Raw genomic sequence first — 22,518 nt, 5'->3', positions numbered from 1 at the left:
TAAACAGGGAACTGCCCCGCCATATTACCTAAATGTGTTTCAGGGGCTGTCTCTACTCAGGCACGTCACTCCATTACTGTAGACGGCTCACTCAATAGCGACCGCGGTGTCGCTGTGACACGTGGTCAATGACAGCATTTTCATTGTAACTGTCGGTGCGTTTGGGGGAAACAGCATTAAATATTAGGCCCGGAAGAAAAATGAAGAAACGGTGAACATCCCCTGTAGCCACAGAAATATTATTGTCACATCTGGTGCTGCTTTACGTGTGCAGTGATGTTTTGGGGGGAATATCTTTTTCTGCACAATCTTCCGTAAAGCCCAGCTCTGTGGAGTGGAGTGCCCTCCTTGCCTGGTCCGTGAGTTTTGGTTGGCGGCCCTCCTTGGCAGGTTTGTTGTGGTGCCATATTCTTTAAAACAATGTAATAATGGATTTCAGTGGTGCTCTGTGGGATGTTCCAAGTTTTGGATATTTTTTGTAACCCAACCCTGATCTGTACTTCTCCACTACTTTGTCCCTGACCTGTTTGGAGAGCTCCTTAGTCTTCATGGTGCCGCTTGCTTGGTGGTGCCCCTTGCTTAGTGGTGTTGCAGACACTGGGACCTTTCAGAACAGGTGTATATTACTGAGATCATGTGACAGACCATGTGACACTTAAATAAAGTCCACCTGTGGGCAATCTAACAAATTATATGACTTTCGAAGGTAATTGGTTGCACCAGATCTCATTTAGGGGCTTCATAGCAAAGGGGGTGAATACATATGCACGCACCACTTTTCCGTTTTTTTTTTCATTTCACTTCATCAATTTGGACAATTTTGTGTATGTCCATTACATGAAATCCAAATAAAAATCAATTTAAATTACAGGTTGTAATGCAACAAAATAGGAAAAACGCCAAGGGGGTTGAATACTGTCAAGGCACTGTACGCACAGAGCCGCAACCACAATGCCTAGGTGTCTGGTTGGACTGTAAACTCTCCTTTCAGACTCACATTAAGCATCTCCAATCCAAAATTAACTATAGAATTGGCTTCCTATTTCGCAACAAAGCATCCTTCACTCATGCTGCTAAACATACCAATGTAAAACTGACCATCCTACCAATCCTCGACTTCGGCGATGTCATTTACAAAATAGCCTCCAACACTCTACTCAACAAATTGGATGCAGTCTATCACAGTGCCATCCATTTTGTCACCAAAGCCCCATATACTACCCACCACTGCGACCTGTACGCCCTCGTTGGCTGGCCCTCGCTTCATACTCGTCGCCATCTACAAGTCTCTGCTAGGTAAAGCCCCGCCTTATCTCAGCTCACTGGTCACCATAGCAGCACCCACCCGTAGCACACGCTCCAGCAGGTATATCTCACTAGTCACCCCCAAAGCCAATTGCTCCTTTGGCCACTTTTCCTTCCAGTTCTCTGCTGCCAATGACCGAAACGAACTGCAAAAATCACTGAAGCTGGAGACTCATATCTCTCTCACTAGCTTTAAGCACCAGCTGTCAGAGCAGCTCATAGATCACTGCACCTGTACATAGCCCATCTGTAAATAGCCCATCCAACTACCTCATCCCCATACTATATTTATTTATTTATCTTGCTCCTTTGCACCCCAGTATCTCTACTTGCACATTCATCTTCTGCACATCTATCACTCCAGTGTTTAATTGGTATATTGTAATTACTTCGCCACTCTGGCCTATTTATTGCCTTACCTCCCTTATCTTAACTCATTTGCACACACTGTATACAGACCTTTTCTACTGTATTATTGACTGTATGTTTGTTTATTCCATGTGTAACTCTGTGTTGTTGTTTGTGTCGCACTGCTTTGCTTTATCTTGGCCAGGTCGCAGTCGTAAATGAGAACTTTTTCTCAACTAGCCTACCTGGTTAAATAAAAGGTGAAATAAATAAAAAATGTCCCCATGGGGATAATAAAGTAATTCTCTTCTCTTGAACATTCTGTAACTAAACTAGGACTACAACTGACTGATGTTGGCAGTAGAACTGAAAGCTGGGCATAGAGGCACAGTAGTGAACGTCTCTAGGCAATCTCCAGTTGGACAAAACTACAGTAGGCAACACTTATGTTATTGTCTGCAGTCACATAGAATGAAAGCTGAATCACCAGTGTGACAATTTTCAATCCAATTCATAAGTAACCATGTGATATTTACATTGAAAAACATTGCTGCCCATTCTGTGCACCAGTGGTTATGAGAGAAAAAACAGAAACATCCATATTCATCACAGGCCTGTTTGTTTTCCATTACTGCACTCACAATAGTAGGTACAGAAAGACAAACTTACTTCTTAGACTCACAGAGTCCATGGTAGGCCCTCACAGCCTCCTCCTTGTCTATGGGCTTCTTGCTGTCGGTCCATTCAGGCACGTTATTGGGTTCCTATGGAGAGGAGAGGGGGATACATTTATGATACCATCGGGCCGGTAGTAAAGACATTGGGAGAGAGTTGGTGGATACAACTCCTTTATAAGGTAATGAATAATGCAGCCATTTATCGATTAATCTATTTCCCTCTTTAGATCAAACCCAATCAGTGTTTAATACTCACTCATAAACCTCAGTCATACAGTATGAGGGGTTGGGTTAAATGTGGAAGACACATTTCAGTTGTACAACTGACTAGGTATCCCCCTTTCCTTTCCCTTATATTGAGTAAAACTGTCCTCAACACACTTTCATACTACAGGCCAGAGTCTGTCTAACTTTGCATCTGAACCAATCAGTTGGGGAAGGAATAATCAGAGAGACAGGCCATCATCTCTGAGGGGGAGACAGGCCATCATCTCAGAGGGCAAGACATGTCAATCATAATCACAAATAGCCTCCAACACTCTACTCAGCAAATTGGATGCAGTCTATCACAGTGCCATCAGTTTTGTCACCAAAGCCCCATATACCACCCACCACTGCGACCTGTATGCTCTCGTCGGCTGGCCCGCCGCTACATATTCGTCGCCAGACCCACTGGCTCCAGGTCATCTATAAGTCTGTGCTAGGTAAAGCTCCGCCTTATCTCAGCTCACTGGTCATGATAACAACACCCACCCATAGCACGTACTCCAGCAGGTATATCTATCTCACTGGTCATCCCCAAAGCCAACACCTCATTTGGCCGCCTTTCCTTCCAGTTCTCTGCTGCCAATGACTGGAACGAATTGCAAAAATCACTGAAGTTGGAGACATATCTCCCTCACTAACTTTAAACATCAGCTATCTGAGCAGCTAACCGATCGCTGCAGCTGTACACAGCCCATCTGTAAATAGCCCATCCAATCTACCTACCTCATCCCCATATTGTTTTTATTTACTTTTTTGCTCTTTTGCACACCAGTATTTCTACTTGCACATCATCATCTGCACATCTATCACTCCAGTGTTTAATTGCTATATTGTAATTACTTTGCCACCATGGCCTATTTATTGCCTTACCTCCTCACACCATTTGCACACACTGTATAGTCTTTTTTTTCCTATTGTGGTATTGACTGTGTTTGTTTATTCCATGTGTAACTGTGTTGTTGTTTGTGTCGCACTGCTTTGCTTTATCTTGGCCAGGTCGCAGTCGTAAATGAGAACTTTTTCTCAACTAGCCTACCTGGTTAAATAAAGGTGAAATAAAAAATAAAAAATAAAAAAAGGAGTATGACACGCCAAACATATCCTCGACTAACCTAGAAGGTGGGACTGGGAGAAAGCCGCTCAGTAGTCTGATATATTAACTAGACAGCCACATAAAGACAGTCATGATACTGACAGTGATCTCCTCCTCTTTCTGCCACACCTCTCCCTCTGTTAGGGAAATGTCTTTGTGAGGCGTGAGGAGGAATGAGCATTGAAGAGATACGCCTCTGTGATTAAAGACTGTTTGTTCTGCTGCCTTCCACACCATCATCCTTTCTGGTCTCCTGTCCTTCAGTCGGCGCTGAGGCACTCCCTCCCAAATGTCTGGCTGCCCACGGTGCTTAACAGCATGGGGAGATCGCATTAACAATGCTCTTCATCAGGACATAAGTTCAGGTTAATACACTGCAGGAACATTACCATGTTAGAACTGATCTGCCATCGACTCTCAGTCTTTTACACTCCTAGTCCCATCTCTGTTGGAGGCCAGTCTCTGTCATAAGTCTCATAATGACTCTAGTTGTATACTAGTCTATGCATACTAATGATCTGTGGGGCTCAGTTGGTAGAGCACGGCGCTTGTAACACCAGGGTTGTGGGTTCCATTCCCACGGGGGAGCAGTAAAGAAAAGGAATGAAGGCACTCCCTACAGTAAGCAGCTCTGTATAAGAGTGTCTGCTATATGACCAAAATATATACATTTTTAAATGTAGTGTGGCTGTACCTTTGTCTGAACCCAACTAGAATGTAACATTTGATCAAATGTTTATTTTGTTTTGTGTAAGAAGCTGAAGACTGTCTATCATGTGCTTTTCATCATATGGCTGATTTGAACCAATAAAGTTTCAGCACATTATAGTCATGTTGCCCATCAACCCAGAGTCACAAACAAGAAAAGTATATCATCTGTGTATATTAATGTGTATATTAAAGTATATTAATGTGCCTGTAGATAACCTTTTGATAAGCAAACAGGGACATATAAAGTAGACAATCAATGCTGCATTTTCCAAGTACAGGCAACCAAAGCCATGTCAATTTAACTCCCACTTTGTCAACTTACGATGTGATTGGTTGTCTCCTCTTTCTGATGGGCTGCACTGACAATCTGAGTCCTGAGGATGAGGACCTCCTCCTTGCGCACTTCCAGTTCCTCATTGGCTGTTTTGAGCTGGCAAAGCAGCAGTTTGTAGCCGTCCTGCAGCTCATTGGAGGAGCTGTTCTGGGAGGCGCGGTCAGCAATGGCCTTCCTCAGTTCGTTCAGGTCGTTCTTCAGCTTTTTGTTCTCAGACTCCAGCTCTTGCCTCTGTGGAAACACACGGCCAAAGTACAAAGAGATTTATTGGCAATCTAAAATTGAGTTTATGTAATCATTGGTTATCAAAGTGATTAAATACCAAGGCTCAATGTTGGAAAGAATGACAATAAAAGTAATATACACTGAGTGTACAAAACATTAAGAACACCTGCTCTTTCCATGACATAGACTGACAAGGTGAATCCAGGTGAAAGCTATGATCCCTTATTGATGTCACTTGTTAAATCCACTTCTATCAGTCTAGATGAAGGATTTTTAAGCCTCGAGACAACTGAGCCATGGCTTGTGTATGTGTGCCATTCAGAGGGTGACCGGGCAAGACAAAAGATTTAAGTCCCTTTGAACGGGGTATGGTAGTAGGTGCCAGGCACATCGGTTTGTGTCAAAAACTGCAACGCTGCTGGGTTTCATGCTCAACAGTTTCCCCATGTGTATCAAGAATAGTCCACCACCCAATGGACATCCAGCCACCTTGACCACTGTGGGAAGCATTGGAGTTAACATGGGCCAGCATCCGTGTGGAATGCTTTTGACACTTTGTAGAGTCCACACCCTGACAAATGGAGGCTGTTCTGAGGGCAAAGGGGGAGGGGTACAACTCAATATTAGGAAGGTTTTCTTAATGTTTTGTACACTCAGTGTAGAGCAGAATAATATGTGATTGCTGCCACATTGAGTATGTTTACATGCACGCTAATCATTTGATATTAAACTGATTATGGCAGTAGGCCGAGTATAAATTAAACACATTTTTAGCAAAATTCCTAGTGATTCCTGCAAATGCTGTAGGGCCCCAAAAAACGTTTGGGGGACCAATTCTTTTTAACTTGCAGGCCGGTTTTGGCCTGAAGCATCCTGTTACCAAACTCTGAGCTAAGGAATGTAGGTAAAAGCCAGCCATGGCTTTCAGACTACTGCAGTTGATAAATGGATAGACAGACAAGATTATTAATATTCTAAGATACCGTACCAGTGAATAATTGTGCTCATCTCTGTCTCTGCAGTGAGTCCCTTAGCATAAATAAAGGCACCAATAGTAGTTATAAGGTTCACTTCTGCAGACTTCAAGTTCCAATGGGCAACATTTTGCTCAGCTACAATAGGACCCATGGCTCAAACCATGACACACACATTTTTACTGCCAATCAAATCTAAACCCTGTGTCGTGTGGTATTATGGTGCTATTGACTGAGATGCAAAAAGCAAGCCCCCTGTATAGATGTGCCATTTTGTGGGTGACCAAATTTGTACTTATTTTGTCATTTTTCCATTTGGGGGGTTAAAGGTACAATCTTCAAATGAAAATAATTTCATATATTCAGTTCATATCACATTTTCATTTATTATTTTCCATATATCTATCTATGTTGTACCTGTGGGCTGCCACAAAAGAAATGACATTAAAAAAATATTCAAAAATGTTAATATTTGATTCTCTTGTACTTTGAACTCTTGTACTTTTGATTCAATTCAAAAGCACCTTGAGATGGACTCTTCTGATAATCTTGTAATGCATCCGTCTTAATCACACTGTTGATCTCAACTGTGCCATAGAAGTTAATGATTTATCCATGCCAAAAGCAAGCGTGGTTCTCTCTCACCAAGGCACATATGGTGAACATGAGTTATTAAATAAAATAAATGTCTCTGTGTTTGTGTGTTCTTTCCCTTTACACATTACCTGAACATCAAATTCTGCCCCTGGGGTGCCCTCTCTCTCTACATGGCACCATCCCATCAGAGCATCCCTGCTGCAACCCTGTCACTCTATTCCCACTTACCCCTCTCTCGCTCTCACCCAAATCCTGCCTGTCCCACCGGCATCTCTACCCAACTCTCTCCACAAACCGCTCTATTTTGTCTAAATTCTACCATGTACCCATGCCGTGCCTGCCTGCCAGTATCTCTCTCTATCTTACCATGTACCCATGCCGTGCCTGCCTGCCAGTATCTCTCTCTATCTTACCATGTACCCATGCCGTGCCTGCCTGCCAGTATCTCACTTTATCCTACCATGTACCCATGCCCTGCCTGCCAGTATCTCTCTCTATCCTCTGGAAGTTCCACTCACCCACAGTTTCAGAGGCAGGACGGCCAAAGACAGCAGAACAGCCAGAGTGAAGAAGAAATCGAACACCACAAATAGAGACATCCCACTGCAGACCAGTACTGCACACTGTCCGTGTATGTATGTTAGTGTGTGTGTATCTGTGTGGTGGTGGATGGATCTGTACCTTGAGACTGTTGTAGGCCAGGTCCTCACTCTCTTCCTCTGACATAGTCTTTGGCTCAATTCCCTAAGAGAGATTGTAAATCGTAATCATTCCACTTCAGGTTGATAAGGCGGAGGCAGGCCGCTATTGTGCAATGTTATTACCCAAGCACCAAGCTTGAGGATCACAATCCTGATCTTAAACTTAAAGGTATTCAAGATAGAATATTTTTAAGGTCAAAAGTTCAACCTGCAGTAAAAGGAGAAACTTCTGTGTAGGTATTTTAGAAGTATACAAAATTAAGCAAGAAAAGAACTACACTGAGACATGGGCCCACCTTGCAGTTAACCTGGTCCTCCATCTTTTCCAGGTTGACTTGCAGTCTCTTCCTCTCCTGTTCCAGCTCTCTAACACGCTTCTGCAGCTTCATGAACACACCAATGTCCATTGCTGCCTTCTCCACTCCCATCTCCTGCAGGGTGACAATGTCAGGTCACAACAAAAAACTAGCACAATTAACTATGTACAGACGGTATAAGGCTGTATAAGACTGGTTCATACTGGTTAAGAGGGTCTTACCTCTACGAGCTGGATGGCATCGTCAGTGTCTCCCAACTCCGAGGTAGAAATGGAAGGATAGTTGGAGTCAGACTCCAGGCTGCTCTGAGTGGAATTGTTTCTCTTGTGGCCAGGTTGGAACTGAAGGGTAGGAGGAGACAGGGAACCATTGGACATCTATCTTAGCATAAGACACTTACATGCACACACAGGCACACACATACAGTTACCTTGGCCTCCTGTAGGTTGTCATATCTCTGCTCCAGTTTGGAGAACTCCCTGAGTAGGTTCTGGTAGCGCTGCCTCTCCTCATCCAGCTCTGCCTGGACCCGACCCACACTCTGGGATGCACTGCTCTCCTGGTCTGAAACACAGACACACAGGACCAGTCCACATCAATCATTTTCATTCACTTCCAACTGAGTCTCTTATTTTACACTGAACAAAAATATAAATGCAACACACAACAATTTCAACAATTTTACTGAGTTACAGTTCATATAAGGAAATCAGTCAATTTAAATAAATGAATTAGGCCCTAATCTATGGATTTCACATGACTGGGAATACAGACATGCATCTGTTGGTCACAGAGACACTACATGACCAAAAGTATGTGGACACCTGCTCACCGAACATCTCATTCCAAAATCATGGGAAGTAATATGGAGTTGGTCCCCCCTTTGCTGCTATAATAGCCTCCACTTGTCTGTGAAGGCTTTCCATTAGATGTTGGAACATTGCTGCGGGGACTTGCTTCCATTCAACCACAAGAGCATTAGTGAGGTCGGGCAATGATGTTGGGCAATTAGGCCTGGCTCGCAGTTGGAGTTCCAATTCATACCAAAGGTGTTTGATGGGGTTGAGGTCAGGGCGCTGTGCAGGCCAGTCAAGTTCTTCCACACTGATCTCGACAAACCATTTCTGTATGGACCTCGCTTTGTGCACAGGGGCATTGTTGTGTTGAAACAGGAAAGGGCCTTCCCCAAACTGTTGCCACAAAGTTAGTAGCACAGAATCACCTAGAATGTCATTGTATGCAGTAGCGTTAAGATTTCCCTTCACTGGAACTAAGGGGCCTAGCCCGAACCATGAAAAACAGCCCCAGACCATTATTCCTCCTCCACCAAACTTTACAGTTGGCACTGTGCATCGGTGAAGGTAGCATTCTCCTGGCATCTGCCAAATCCAGATTCATCCGTCTGACTGTCAGATCATCACTCCAATGGTGGCGAGCATTACACCAGCCGATGCTTGGCATTGCGCATGGTGATCTTAGGCTTGTGTGTGGCTGCTCAGCCAAGGAAACACATTTCATGAAGCTCCCGACGAACAGTTCTTGTGCCGACGTTGCTTCCGGAGGAAGTTTGGAACTTGGTATTGAGTGTTGCTGCCAAGGACAGACGATTTTTACACGCTATGCACTTCGGAACTCGGTGGTCCCGTTCTGTGAGCTTGTGCGGCCTACCACTTCGTTGCTGAGCTGTTGTTGCTCCTAGACGTTTCCACTTCACAATAACAGCACTTACAGTTGACCGGGGCAGCTCTAGCAGGGCAGGAATTTGATGAACTGACTTGTTGGAAAGGTGGCATCCTATGACGGTGCCACACTGAAAGTCACTGAGCTCTTCAGTAAGCCCATTCTACTGCACATGTGTCTATGGAGATTGCATGGCTGTGTGCTCGATTTTATACATTTTACATTTTAGTCATTTAGCAGAAGCTCTTATCCAGAGCGACTTACAGTAGTGAATGCATACATTTCATACATTTTTTTCCTGTGAGTAACAGGTCTGGCTGAAATAGCCGGATCCACAAATTTTAAGCGGTGTCCACATACTTTTGTATATATAGTGTATCTTTTAAAAAAGGTAGGGGTGTGGATCAGAGAACCAGTCAGTATCTGGTGTGACCACCATTTCCCTCATGTAGCACGACACATCTCCTCCACATAGAGTTGATCAGGTTGTTGATTGTGGCCTGTGGAATGTTGTCCCACTCCTCTTCAATGACTGTGTGAAGTTTCTGGATATTGGCAGGAACTGGAACACGCCGTCATACACATCAATCCAGAGCATCCCGAACATGGTCAATGGGTGACATGTCTGGTGAATATGCAGGCTATGGAAGAACTGGGACATTTTCAGCTTCCAGGAATTGTGTACAGATCCTAGTGACATGGGGCTGTGCATTATCATGCTGAAACATGAGGTGATGGCGGCGGATGAATGGCACGACAATGGGCCTCAGGATCTCGTCACGGTGTCTCTGTGCATTCAATAAAATGCAATTGTGTTCGTTGTCTGCAGCTTATGCCTGCCCATACCATAACCCCACCGCCACCATGGGGCACTCTGTTTGTTGACATCAGCAAACTGCTCGCCCACACGACGCAATACACCCGGTCTGCCATCTGCCCAGTACAGTTGAAACCGGCATTCATCCGTGAAGAACACACTTCTCCAGCGTGCCAGTGGCCATCGAAGGTGACATTTGCCCACTTAAGTCAGTTACGACGCCGAACTGCAGTCAGGTCAAGACCCTGGTGAGGACGACGAACACACAGATGAACTTCCCTGAGACGGTTTCTGACATTTTCTACCAGAAATTCTTTGGTTGTGGAGCTCCTGGGCTGGCGTGGTTAGTGTAGTCTGGGGTTGTGAGGCCGGTTGTACGCTGGAGGCAGCTTATGGTAGAGAAATTAACATTATATTCTCTGGTAACAGCTCTGGTGGACATTCCTGCAGTCAGCATGTCAATTGCACACTACCTCAAAACAACTGTGGCATTGTGCTTTGTGACAAAACTGCACAATTTGGAATGGCCTTTTATTGACCTCAGCACAGGGTGCACCTGTATAATGATCATGCTGTTTAATAAGCTTCTTGATATGCCACACCAGAGGAAGGCCCCAAAAAATTGTCCAAGACTCCAGTCACCCAAGTCATAGACTGTTCTCTCGGCTACTGCACGGCAAGCGGTTCCCGGGATGCCAAGTCGAGGTCCAAAAGGATCCTTAACAGCTTCTACCACCAAGCCATAAAACTGCTGAACAATTAATCAAATGGCCACCCGGACTATTTACATTGACCCCCCCTTTGTTTTAACAATGCTGCTACTCGTTGTTTATTATCTATGCATGGTCACTTCACCCCTACCTACATGTACAAATTACCTCGACTAACCTGTATCCCCGCACATTGACTCAGTACTGGTACCCCCTGTATATAGCCTCATTATTGTCATTTATTGTGTTACTTATTACATTTTTTTTTAACTTTAGTTTATTTTGTAAATATTTTCTTAACTATTTCTTGAACTGCATTAAGGGCTTGTAAGTAAGCATTTCACAGTACAGTCTACATCTGTTGTATTCGGCGCATGTGACAAATTTGATTTGTCAGGTGGATGGATTATCTTGGCAAAGGAGGAATGTTCACGAACAGGGATGTAAACAAATTTGTGCTTTTTGGGCATAGGGACATTTTTGGGATATTTTATTTCAGTTTATGAAACATGGGACCAACACTTTACATGTTGCATTTATATTTTTTGCAGTGTACTATTGCTCAATTGCTGTCCTGTAGACAATTGCTGTCCAATCCAGTTAAGGCAGTGACCAGAAAACAAGCCATTGCTAAGTTACAATACACTCCATTACAGGTAATGAATATCAACTCACCACCATTTCATGTGTTCATTTGAGGGATAGATGATTGTATTGCCATGATTCCAGATAACTTCTGATGCAGTCTTTTCTATCTGCCCCCCCCCCCCCCCCCCCCACAGCTCAGCTCCATATCACACAGCATCTCTCTCTCTCTGAAGATATGGCCGTAATAAAATATGACAGGGGAATTAAACACAGATTGAAGAGGCTCTATTAGTTTCATGATCTGAAACCTACCCTTGCATGCGTTATTTGAATGTATATATCATCTTTATATGCTCTGGTGGGCGGTCTGATGACTCTTTTCATCCCCATGGTTCCTAAGAGGCCCATATCACACTATGAGGGATTGAATAAAAAGGCAAAATGACTGGGATCATAGTATGTTGCTACTGTACTGATAATGTAAGACATTAATAACAGGGGTTCTCTGGTATGTAACATCCCTAGCTCAATATTATTACACCAGCCTGGACAACATGATGCTCTAACTGCCAGTAGAAAAGAAAAAGCACAATAATGTTAAAGTACACAGTGCTAGCGCTCAACACAAGGGGACCCCAGAGAACCTATTAGTAACGCTGCAGATAAAGAGAGCAGATTAGGTCAATAACTCTACTCTGCCTCTGGCTAGCTATTTCAATTTCCACCAGAGAAGACTGTCCGGACGCTGGTGACATTATTACGAAAAATGATCTCCTTTCATTAACTGCTCTGTGATGAAATCTCCTGGTTGAAGTATTGCACATGGCCTTCAGATAAGAGAGGGCAGTGGTAATGTTCAGAGATGATGATGCTGTAAACCAGAAGTAACTTCTTATTGACAAAAAGATTTCAAATGAACTATCAATACTCTACCTATTCAACCTGACTTTAGATTTAGCACATATACAGATAGATATTTCAAAGCTAATAGGTGACACTTCCCCACGTGCACCCAGTGATAAACAATGGCTGACTTCAGTCTCAGGTTAAACATTTTCTTTTTTAAGTCTCACATTGCTGCTGCGTAACTTGATGCAGTTTCTGCTTCTCTCGTCCTACTTCCAAACAGAAACCCCTCTTGTGTGGGGAAACAAGCCATCCCTCCCTTCAGGGCAGGGTTAGCAGTCTGCAGGGCTGACTGTGAGTCTACCTTTTTACCTTCAACCACTCCTGTACATCAGCTAATCACTGTAGCGCTATCGTTTTCCTTTTAGGGGTTTGAAGAGTGTAGGACAACTAAAAAGCACTCACCTTCCGTGCTCTTGGAGTGGTGCAGAATCCTTCGGTTCATCTCCTCCTTTTCACTCTTCAGCATAGAATTCTCCCTGTCCAGTTCCTCCACTCTCTAAGAAAAAGAACAAGAGCTTGAATAAAATAAAGAAATAGAGACATTAGAAGGAGCTGGTTGGCTGTGAGCACAAGTTCAAGAGCAATTGATTTTGTTTGATCTATTTTCATTTTCTACTTCAATCTGTGGGGAACCTTGAAACACAATAGATGCTACATACTTTACAGGTCCTCTACAAGTGAGCAAAAGGTCTTTCATTTGTTTCTCTTTAAGTGACTTGAATCTGTAGTTCCTGTGTGTGAGGCTCTCATAGTGGTGTCAGACAGAGCTAGAGAGCCAGGGACAGCCCCTGCATTGTGACAAAATGGCCGACTCGACTCGGAGAGAATCAAAGGGCCAAAGAGGGGCGTCCATTACTACTGGGGCACTGCAAAAGCCCACACCCAATGTACATAACAATGTCTTTCCCAATTCCTGTCAGGAGGCCAAAACAATACAAAAGTATATGCATTGTATCACTTTCAGGTCAGTAGGAGAACCCTGATACAGTCCAATTAAATCCATTGTGAGATTGTTAGAGGAAATCCCTTGAGAATCAGGTGTTTTACATTCAGTAAAAACGCTGCTACAAGCATTTTCTGTAGCTACTCAGGCACTTAACAGCTGTTTTCACCAACGCGTTTCAGACAGGAAGGTTTTATTCATTCAACAGAAGGTTCAGTAGTCCAGTAACTCTAAATGATGTAAATGGACAGAGAAAGATGGCAACCTGTCTGCTAATTAGAAAAAAGTCTGTCCTAGCTTGAGGTACTGCTCAACCGCTATTCATCCTAGTTCATGTGGATGCAGAGGATTGCTCTCTTCACCACTTTGTTAACAGCATACAAAATCCCAACTATTTGTATTTATTAGGGATCCCCATTAGCTGCTGCCAAGGCAACATCTACTCTTCCTGGGGTCCAAACATATTAAAGCACTTTCATTACATATAAAACTAAAGATAAAACAGTGACAGCCTTGTAAAAAGAAAATGTACTTTCACCCCTTTAGTGATTGATAGCTCACCTGTTCCAGTCCCATCTTCTCATTGCTGTGCTTCTCCTCCAGCTTCTTCCTGTGGGTGTGTGCTTCCTGGAGCTCCGCCCTGAGCTTCTCCAGCTCCTCCTGAAGAGAGGTCAGCTGACTGCCGTCTCCCTGGCGACTGCGCATCATCTCCAGCTCCTTCTGCAGCTTGTTCACCTCTGAGCCCAGGGAGGCTTTGGCCACCACCAGCTGCTCATTCTGAGTCTTCAGATCGTTGGTCTACACAGTGAGACAGGAGAGAGAGCACTGGTTACTAATATGGGACATCAATTTCAAATCAATCACTTTTTAACATAATTTACAGACAGTTTAGTCTAGCTAAACGGTTTTAGCTTTGCCAAAATATGGCTGCAAATGGAAATGAATATTGTGCCAAAATATTGTCCTTTCATTGAGCCGTCTTTGCATTATGGCACTCATTGTGTAGGCTACTAGCCTTATAGAACAGTGTACTCCTATAAAGTGGTTCGAACCATGGTTCTTTGACTGTACCTGGTCATCCATCTTCCTCTGCAGCTGGACGATCTTGTTCTCCATGCCCGAGTTGAGCTTCTTCAGATGTTGAGCGGACCTCGCTTCAATCTTCAGCTGTTTCAGCTCCCGCTTGGCTCGCATGCGGCGGTAGGCACACTGGATGGTGATGGCGGCGTTCCGTGCCCGCCTGAACTTCCTCCTGGTGAGCCAGCCTCGGACATGCTTCTGGATGATCATGGCTTTGTGGTGCAGAAGGAACTGGGGCGGTGGAGAAGGGAGGTAGATAGCAGAGACAAGGAACCATTTATTATACTGTACAATCAATGTGATGGGAAATATGTAGGTAACTTCAGAATTCCCAGTCAGGGAAATTCTAGAGATCTCAATCCAAAGGGAATCTAGTGTATCTGAGAAGGCACCATAGAAGGCAGCATTTCTGCAAGGTCCGCCTGATCACATTCCATTTCAAATTGTAGGCACTTCGTCTCCAATTTTCCAGTCACAAACTGGACAACAAGTCCAACACTGAGTCATCTTCTCAGTTAAACACTTTACTCCTGATAGACCGCTAACACGTTTCAACAAACCGTCATTCTGTTACCAAACTTTGCATCTGCACTGTTCTTAAAGTGTTTTTGTCAAATTTTCAGTGAATTTTTTAAAAGTAGTCCTTGTGCAAAGAGTTGTATGATTTGCTTAACTTTGCAATCATTGGTTTTTGTTTGGTATACAGTTGAAGTCGGAAGTTTACATACACCTTAGCCAAATACATTTAAACTCAGTTTTTCACAATTCCTGAAATTTAATCCTAGTAAACATTCCCTGTCTTACGTCAATTAGGATCACCACTTCATTTTAAGAATGTGAAAGGTCAGAATAATAGTAGAGAGAATGATTTATTTCAGCTTTTATTTCTTTCATCACATTCTCAGTGGGTCAGAAGTTTACATACACTCAATCAGTACTTGGTAGCATTGCCTTTAAATTGTTTAACTTGGGTCAACCGTTTCAGGTAGCCTTCCACAAGCTTCACACAATAAGTTGGGTGAATGTTGGCCCATTCCTCCTGACAGAGCTGGTGTAACTGAGTCAGGTTTGTAGGCCTCCTTGCTCGCACACGCTTTTTCAGTTCTGCCCCCAAATTTTCAATGGGATTGAGGTCAGGGCTTTGTGATGGCCACTCCAATACCTTGACTTTGTTGTCCTTAAGCCATTTTGCCATGACTTTGGAAGTATGCTTGGGGTCATTGTCCATTTGGAAGACCCATTTGCAACCAAGCTTTAACTTCCTGGCTGATGTCTTGAGATGTTGCTTCAATATATGCACATAATTTTCCTACCTCATGATTCCGTCTATTTTGGGAAGTGCACCAGTCCCTCCTGGAGCAAAGCACCCCCACAACATGATGCTGCCACCCCCGTGTTTCACGGTTGGGATGGTGATCTTCGGCTTGCAAGCCTCCCCCTTTTTCCTTCAAACATAACAATGGTCATTATGGCCAAACAGTTCTATTTTTGTTTCATCAGACCAGAGGACATTTCTCCAAAAAGTATGATCTTTGTCCCCATGTGCGGTTGCAAACCGTAGTCTGGCTTTTTTATGGCGGTTTTTGGAGCAGTGGCTTCTTCCTTGCTGAGCGGCCTTTCCAAGTTATGCCGATATAGGACTCGTTTTATTGTGGATATAGATACTTTTGTAGCTGTTTCCTCCAGCATCTTCACAAGGTTCTTTGCTGTTGTTCTGGGATTGATTTGCACTTTTCGCACCAAAGTACGTTAATCTCTAGGAGACAGAACACGTCTCCTTCAGGAGTGGTATGACGGCTGTGTAGTCCCATGGTGTTTATACTTGTGTACGATTGTTTGTACAGATGAACGTGGTACTTTCAGGCATTTGGAAATTGCTCCCAAGGATGAACCAGACTTGTAGAGGTCTACAATTTTCAGATTTCTTTTGATTTCCCATGATGTCAAGCAAAGAGGCACTGAGTTTGAAGGTAGGCCTTGAAATACATCCACAGGTACACCTCCAATTGACTCAAATGATGTCAATTAGCCTATCAGAAGCTTCTAAAGCCATGACATCATTTTCTGGAACAGTCAACTTAGTGTATGTAAACTTCTGACCCACTGGAATTATGATACAATGAATTAGAAGTGAAATAATCTGTCTGTAAGCAATTATTGGAAAAATTACTTGTGTCATGTAGAAAGTAGATGTCCTAAACCAACTTGCCAAAACTATAGTTTGTTAACAAGGAATTTGTGGAGTGGTTGAAAAACGAGTTTTAATGACTCCAACCTAAGTTTATGTAAACTTCCGACTTCAACTGTACATTTTAAAAGTGAAAAATTGTATCAGCATCATTCTTTTACGGTGGAATTGCCTGTATAAGGGAAGAGAAAGTGAAAAGGTGAGTCAGTGACATGACAGGTAGTGTTGTGGTTGTAGTACCTCCTGGAAGATCCTGCGGGTTAACATGCCCCTGGTAAAGGCCTGGATGGTGACAACATTCTGTCTCACTCTTAGATAACCCCTCCGCTCTCTGACCATACGATACTGCTTTTGGCAGATCAGAGCAGCGCGGGTCAGACGCAGCTGCTCCGCATACCTGAGACAGACGGGAAAGAAAGTCGGCAAAAAGAGGAGGAAATAAGTTACTGGCACCGATATTGCCAAAAACATTTGGGATAACTGATTCATGATGCTTTTTGGGCGATTTATCAAGAAAAATACAATTATTTGTATTGAATTGACCTGCTGCTTTGTTAGTGTAACAGAAAGTAGTGTTTCTCCTCTCACCTGCGGGCCATGTATCCACGGCCATATCTCTGCAGGTTGATGGCAGACTTCCGGATCTTTTGGTAGCGGACCCTCTGCAGCCAGCCTCGCACCGTCTTCTGGATCTTGATGCAGGCGGAGCGGAACTTGTCTGCCCTCAGCTTCTCCAGGTAGGCCACTTGGCCTGCTCTGAAGAAGATCTTGGTCTTACCAAACTGGAACTTGTCTGGGTCCTGGTGAGAGAGACAGCTCCATTTTGTTTCCATGAATTCATTAACTTCAGTTCGATCAACTGAGCATCAAGGTAGTTACATCAGTGGGCATGACCAAACACAAGGTTAATTAGTTTCCACCCAGCTAAGAAATCCATTACATACTGTCCAAAGATTCAACACATTTATTAACCTGAATAAACTCCATATTCTCTTGCTCATGTACAGAGATGGAGAGAAGCAAGAATCCAAGAGAATACCTCCCAGGCTGCACATACTTAATTCTCCATCATTCCTAAAGAGCACAGTTCTGTTCCTCCATCAGGAATGAAACTCATGATCTGCCTTTTTACATCCCCATTCTCCAGGTTATACATTCAAAGCTGTTTCCTTCCAACACTGGAAAAGTTAACATATACTGTATCAGAACAGACATGCAGTAGGTTCTATAATGTAACGATGGACGGCTACTGAAGGAGTTAGGGAGCTCTGTTGAAAAGAACAACATCCTTCAACCAGGGGAGAAACAAAAGTAATCCAAGAGAGATTTCTTCAGACATTCGTACATTTCCTCTCCCAACTTGATTGGGGCTTCTGGGCTGAAACAACTCTTTCTTACCTTGACCAGGGTCTCCAGCAGGTTCCTGCACACCAGCTTCTTGTCTCCAACGGTCATATCTGACTTCTTCATGAGGACTCTGTATCTGTTGAAGAAGTCTGGGTACGTCCACCTGGAATCACATAGGACTGGCTGAGAATCAAATATAATCAGAAAAATATCTGTTTTAAAATCCTTAGGAGTCAATTGACAATCTAATTAACATAATAAAACATCTCCATCAAAATCAGTCTCTCACTAACACGAGGGTGATTTCCGTTTTGCTCTACGACACCCCACAAGTGTCACGGACCTCATCTGAAGGTAACCCGGTACCGGTTCAAAAAATTTATGAAAGTAGTTTTGTACCAACAAAAAAAGGGGTTAAATGTGTGTCCAAAAAAAGTATATGTTTCATCAGCTTTCTTATAACTCCTAAGAATAGGACAGATACTTCAAAACCTTATTCCTTACGATACATTTTTCACTGTCTGTTTTGCCATTTATGAACATCTTTGTCAATGCGTTTCTATAGGCTATAGTAGTACAGGCCAAATTCAATATTTTATCAAATCATTTTTCAATATATATTTTTGATACCTATACAGTAGGTGTCCTAAAATTCAAAATAAAATATCTAACTGATCCATGGTATGACCATCTTAAAAAATGATATATGCTAGCTTAGTAAAACCCAGTGGTGCATTGCTCTCCTCCTGTTCTCCCTCAGGGAAGCCCGCATCTCAGGAGAGACGGAATTCAATTTCACCCCTGCTTAGGAGATCGAGAAAGCCCATTACATCACAGAGGAGTACCTTAACATTCTCATTCTATTCTATTGTAATATATAGTACAATAATAATATATGCCATTTAGCAAACACTTTTATCCAAAGCGACTTACAGACTTGCGTGCATCATTTTTGGGGGGTGGCCCCAGCGGGAATCAAACCCACGCCCCTTGGCATTGCAAGCGCCATGCTCTACCAACTGAGCCACACAGCACTACAACTCATTTCTGTGCTTCGACTATCGCCCACAGCAGAGAGCGTAACAGTAGTGCTCTGTGTATGAGAAGCGTCTTACCTTGATGGGTACCCAGCAGCACTGATGCGGATGGTCTCCAGGACTCCACATGCTCTCAGTTGCTGCACAGCTCTCCTAGACTCAAACCTGCAACAAAGACAGGGACAAAATAAGTTTTGTTTTTAGTTTAGGTTTATTAATTGAACCATTTTAAAAACAAGCACATACATTTAAAACAAAATAAAAAAATTCATACATGTAAATGAGTAAAACCATAAAGGATAACACAATAAAGTCGGACTTATTTCCATTGTGATCCTCTTCTGACAAGATGGCTCGGCAAGATCAGCAAAACGGTTTTACACTGTATGCAGCGAACACTAACACAAAGAACACTAACACAAAGTTTCTAGATTGTTCCACCATCACAATGAAAACCCACTTGCATTCTGGGAAGAGGGTGAGTTACAATACACAGACAAGTAAAAGCTGTTCCTCTCTTCCTACCTGAGCTTAAACTTCTCTTTCAGCATTGTGCACATCTCCATTAGGTAGAAGACAGAGGCATTGACAGGATGTGAATGTTAGTCGGCTAGGTGCTGCCTTGGCAGACTGACTGTGTGTCCTTACATACAGCCTTCAGTATGTTTGCTACAGTCCAGCCACAGCATGTGACTCACGCAGGCACACCATTCGATTTAGAGACCTTGAATAGGCCCTTGTGCTGAAGAATGCGTCAAGAAGATGCCAACATAACCTGACCTCTGCTTCTTTCTTGTTGCACTGGGTGCCCATGGAGCAGTTGTTGTGGGGGGTTAATTGCCTTGTTCAGGGCACAACGACAGGCAATGGTATCTAGGATTTGATATCAGCTGCCCTCTGGTTGCTAGCTCACTTCAACAGATTTTCCCCGTCGGACCCGGGATTCGATCTGGCAACCCTCCGTTTACTTGCTCACCCCTTTAACTGCTAGGCTACCTGCCACCCCAGAGTTTGCACAGTGCTGAAGGGGACTTGATAGTTACTCAACAAGAGAGAGAATCAGTACCTCAGGCTACACAAGGGCGAAGGCATCCAAAGAATAAACACAGCATGCACACCCAGGTGATGTCGCTCTGTCTCTCCCACACAATACTCTCTCCTGACTGTCTTTCCACCTGACTACATGCATGTTCTTTAGAGTTCTATTACATATGCAAATACTACCTCACCATGACCGTACCACATGTTTCTTAAGCTGTGGGAGACCACAGGCTTATAGATCTAATTAGGGAAGGGAGTCAAGGTATGAATATTTACTCACGAGAATGCCTCCTTCTCATCATTAGGCTTGATGCAACGCACATAGTGGGGGGTGGTGGCATTCAGGGTCTCCATGAGAAGCTGAAGGGAGCTACGGAACTACAGTAAACAAACACAGAAGGGGATGAGAATTGCCGCAAACGCAGAGTTAAACATCTACGATGGAGAAAGTTCTTGCTCCCCCAAAACATTTTCAAAATACAGACTTGTTATGTCATTGCTTTCTATTGAAAGGTTCAATACACTCTAGAAATGCACTATGACAACGGCACAGACAGACTCCTGCCCAAAGGCACGTTGATTGAACTCAGGCCTCAGTGTCAGAGGGGATGCTAACCTGGTGGCCCACGGTTTTCCTGTGCTCCTTGTTGGGGACTTTGGGTGTTGGTTTGGACGCCCGCACGTTGACCCTGGAGGATTTGCTGGAGGAAGATGTGGAAATGCTGCTGTCTTTATTAGTGTCCTGGAACAGATCTGCCACGAGCTGGAACTGGGAGATGGGGGACAAGTTAATCACATTAATCATTCATATGTTTAGCAGAGGGTTTCATCCAAACAACTTATCATAAAACAGATTATATTATAACCCATTTTACAGCTGGATAACAACATCAAATCCCCAAACCATACCAAAAGTGGCGTGAAATTTCTACAAACGTCTTTTTCATAAGATACATATCGTGCTATACTGCAGGATCCAGTGAAATAGCAGTGTGTGTTAAAGAACACTGATGAGACTACAGTAGTGAAGAGCATGGCTGGACGGAACGTCAATAAACCAGCATTCAGTGTTCAATAAGGACCATTCTGTAATCACATCTCCTCAGCAGAAGCAGTGAAGGGGACCAATCAAGCAGCAGCATCACATCTGATCATGGCAGATAGAGAGGTGTATGCAGAGGGAATACTGATAATGGCACATTCATATTCCTGTCACAGATACTGCTGGTGTGACGAGACTAATGATACAATCCATTCCCACCATATATACTGATAACTATTCTCTCATACTCCTTTCTGCCAAACTTGCCAAGAGTGTTTCATTCTGACATGAACATTAATGTTCTTCAGGAAAATGTTTCCTTCATAGCTTTGAAAAAAAGCTCTCTGTAAGCTGGATTGTATTTATGGTCCTTCTATGAAGATTCATGGAGATTCCTTGCTCCATCCTTCTCCTCTGGCTTGGGGCTTGAGTTAGCAGGGCTGTCAGGCTGTGAGATATTACACTAATGGTCCACTGTGGAAAGTATTATCAGCTGGAGGAAGTTTCATGACCTTCACGAGTCCTCTAAGGCTCCACTCTGTTGACAGGTTTCTCTGTCACTGTCATCCTCAGCTAGATATGAGGGTTTAATGAGCTAGGGCCTCAGAGACAACTATGGTGCAAAACTCACACAAGAAAGAGAACCGAAATGACAGGTATAGAGACAGAAATGCAGTACAGGATATTATCTAATATTGAGACTGCCATCACCACGGGTGGACCTATTATGCCTTCATCACTGCTTTGTTTAGCAAACCTTGACTGCATCTGAAATGTATTTGTTCTGTTCAGTCCTTCTGATGCTCCTCCGTGCTGTTCAACCGAGCTTGGTGTCTTTCTGATAGAAAATGGATTTGTTTCCACTGACAAGATGCTTTTAGACAGAACATAAAATATGAAATCTCTCCTTGCCTCTCAATATTCCCTCTCATTTACATGCTCTTAATGGCTGTTTCATTAGTAATGCTGAGGAGAGGACATTAGGAGAGAGGGAGTCAAGATGGAAGAAAGTGAAAGGGCTAAATACTAACACCAGATGCAGGGAACTAAAGTTGGTATTTGTCCCAAAGAGAGTGAGTGGCAGTGGGGGTGTGAAAGTTAACTGAAATTAATTGAACTCAAATGACTGAGAAAGCCAATGCACACTTGGTTTATATCGCAAAGGTCATGCAGAGAACATGTGCTGAAGTTAGGTTCCAATCCAGCAGTTTGAGTTTGGCTTGGAGAGACAGGAGTCAGAGGACCTCCAGAAAGAGAGTGTGTGTGTATGTGTGTTGTGATTGTGACAGTTCATCTGCAATATAGTAGAATGTTGATATGACTGCTTAATTAACATTCAATGTATTTCAAATTAGAATATAAAGCAGGATTTAAAACTGTAGGATTCATGTGAAGTGTTGACAAGTTGTCAGCCTGGCTTTAAACAACAACTCTCTGATAGGAGCTATACTTCCCAGAATAGGAACCTGTGAAACGCTTTCAACTTGCCACTTTCTAAATCATGTAACTTTTTTGCGTAGTTTCACTCCGTCCCAAAACTGAAGCCTCTTTAAGCAGTAAACTCATTTGGTAAAAGCTTTACAGCAC

At 43.3% G+C, this 22,518-nt stretch overlaps 1 protein-coding gene across 2 annotated transcripts in view; it reads right to left on the bottom strand.

Moving 5' to 3' along the window:
- The window catches only part of LOC106568167 (unconventional myosin-Vb), a 73,014-nt gene that overhangs the window by 11,659 nt on the left and 38,837 nt on the right, over positions 1-22,518 (bottom strand). For both annotated transcript variants that reach the window (XM_014138255.3, XM_014138256.3), the window contains exons 15-29: positions 20,506-20,658; positions 20,170-20,267; positions 18,927-19,013; positions 17,863-17,974; positions 17,053-17,264; positions 16,705-16,861; positions 14,268-14,507; positions 13,758-13,994; positions 12,656-12,749; positions 7,980-8,113; positions 7,771-7,890; positions 7,529-7,663; positions 7,213-7,275; positions 4,724-4,966; positions 2,323-2,417 (exon numbers count right to left, since the gene is read on the bottom strand). In XM_014138255.3, coding sequence (XP_013993730.1) covers positions 2,323-2,417; positions 4,724-4,966; positions 7,213-7,275; positions 7,529-7,663; positions 7,771-7,890; positions 7,980-8,113; positions 12,656-12,749; positions 13,758-13,994; positions 14,268-14,507; positions 16,705-16,861; positions 17,053-17,264; positions 17,863-17,974; positions 18,927-19,013; positions 20,170-20,267; positions 20,506-20,658 — 2,180 coding nt within the window. The remainder of the gene's footprint in view (positions 1-2,322; positions 2,418-4,723; positions 4,967-7,212; positions 7,276-7,528; positions 7,664-7,770; positions 7,891-7,979; positions 8,114-12,655; positions 12,750-13,757; positions 13,995-14,267; positions 14,508-16,704; positions 16,862-17,052; positions 17,265-17,862; positions 17,975-18,926; positions 19,014-20,169; positions 20,268-20,505; positions 20,659-22,518) is intronic.

This window comes from Salmo salar, chromosome 13, assembly GCF_965601325.2.
Source record: "Salmo salar chromosome 13, fSalSal1, whole genome shotgun sequence".
Classification (NCBI taxonomy): Eukaryota; Metazoa; Chordata; class Actinopteri; order Salmoniformes; family Salmonidae; genus Salmo; species Salmo salar.
This window is presented reverse-complemented; position numbering and strand designations above follow the sequence as displayed.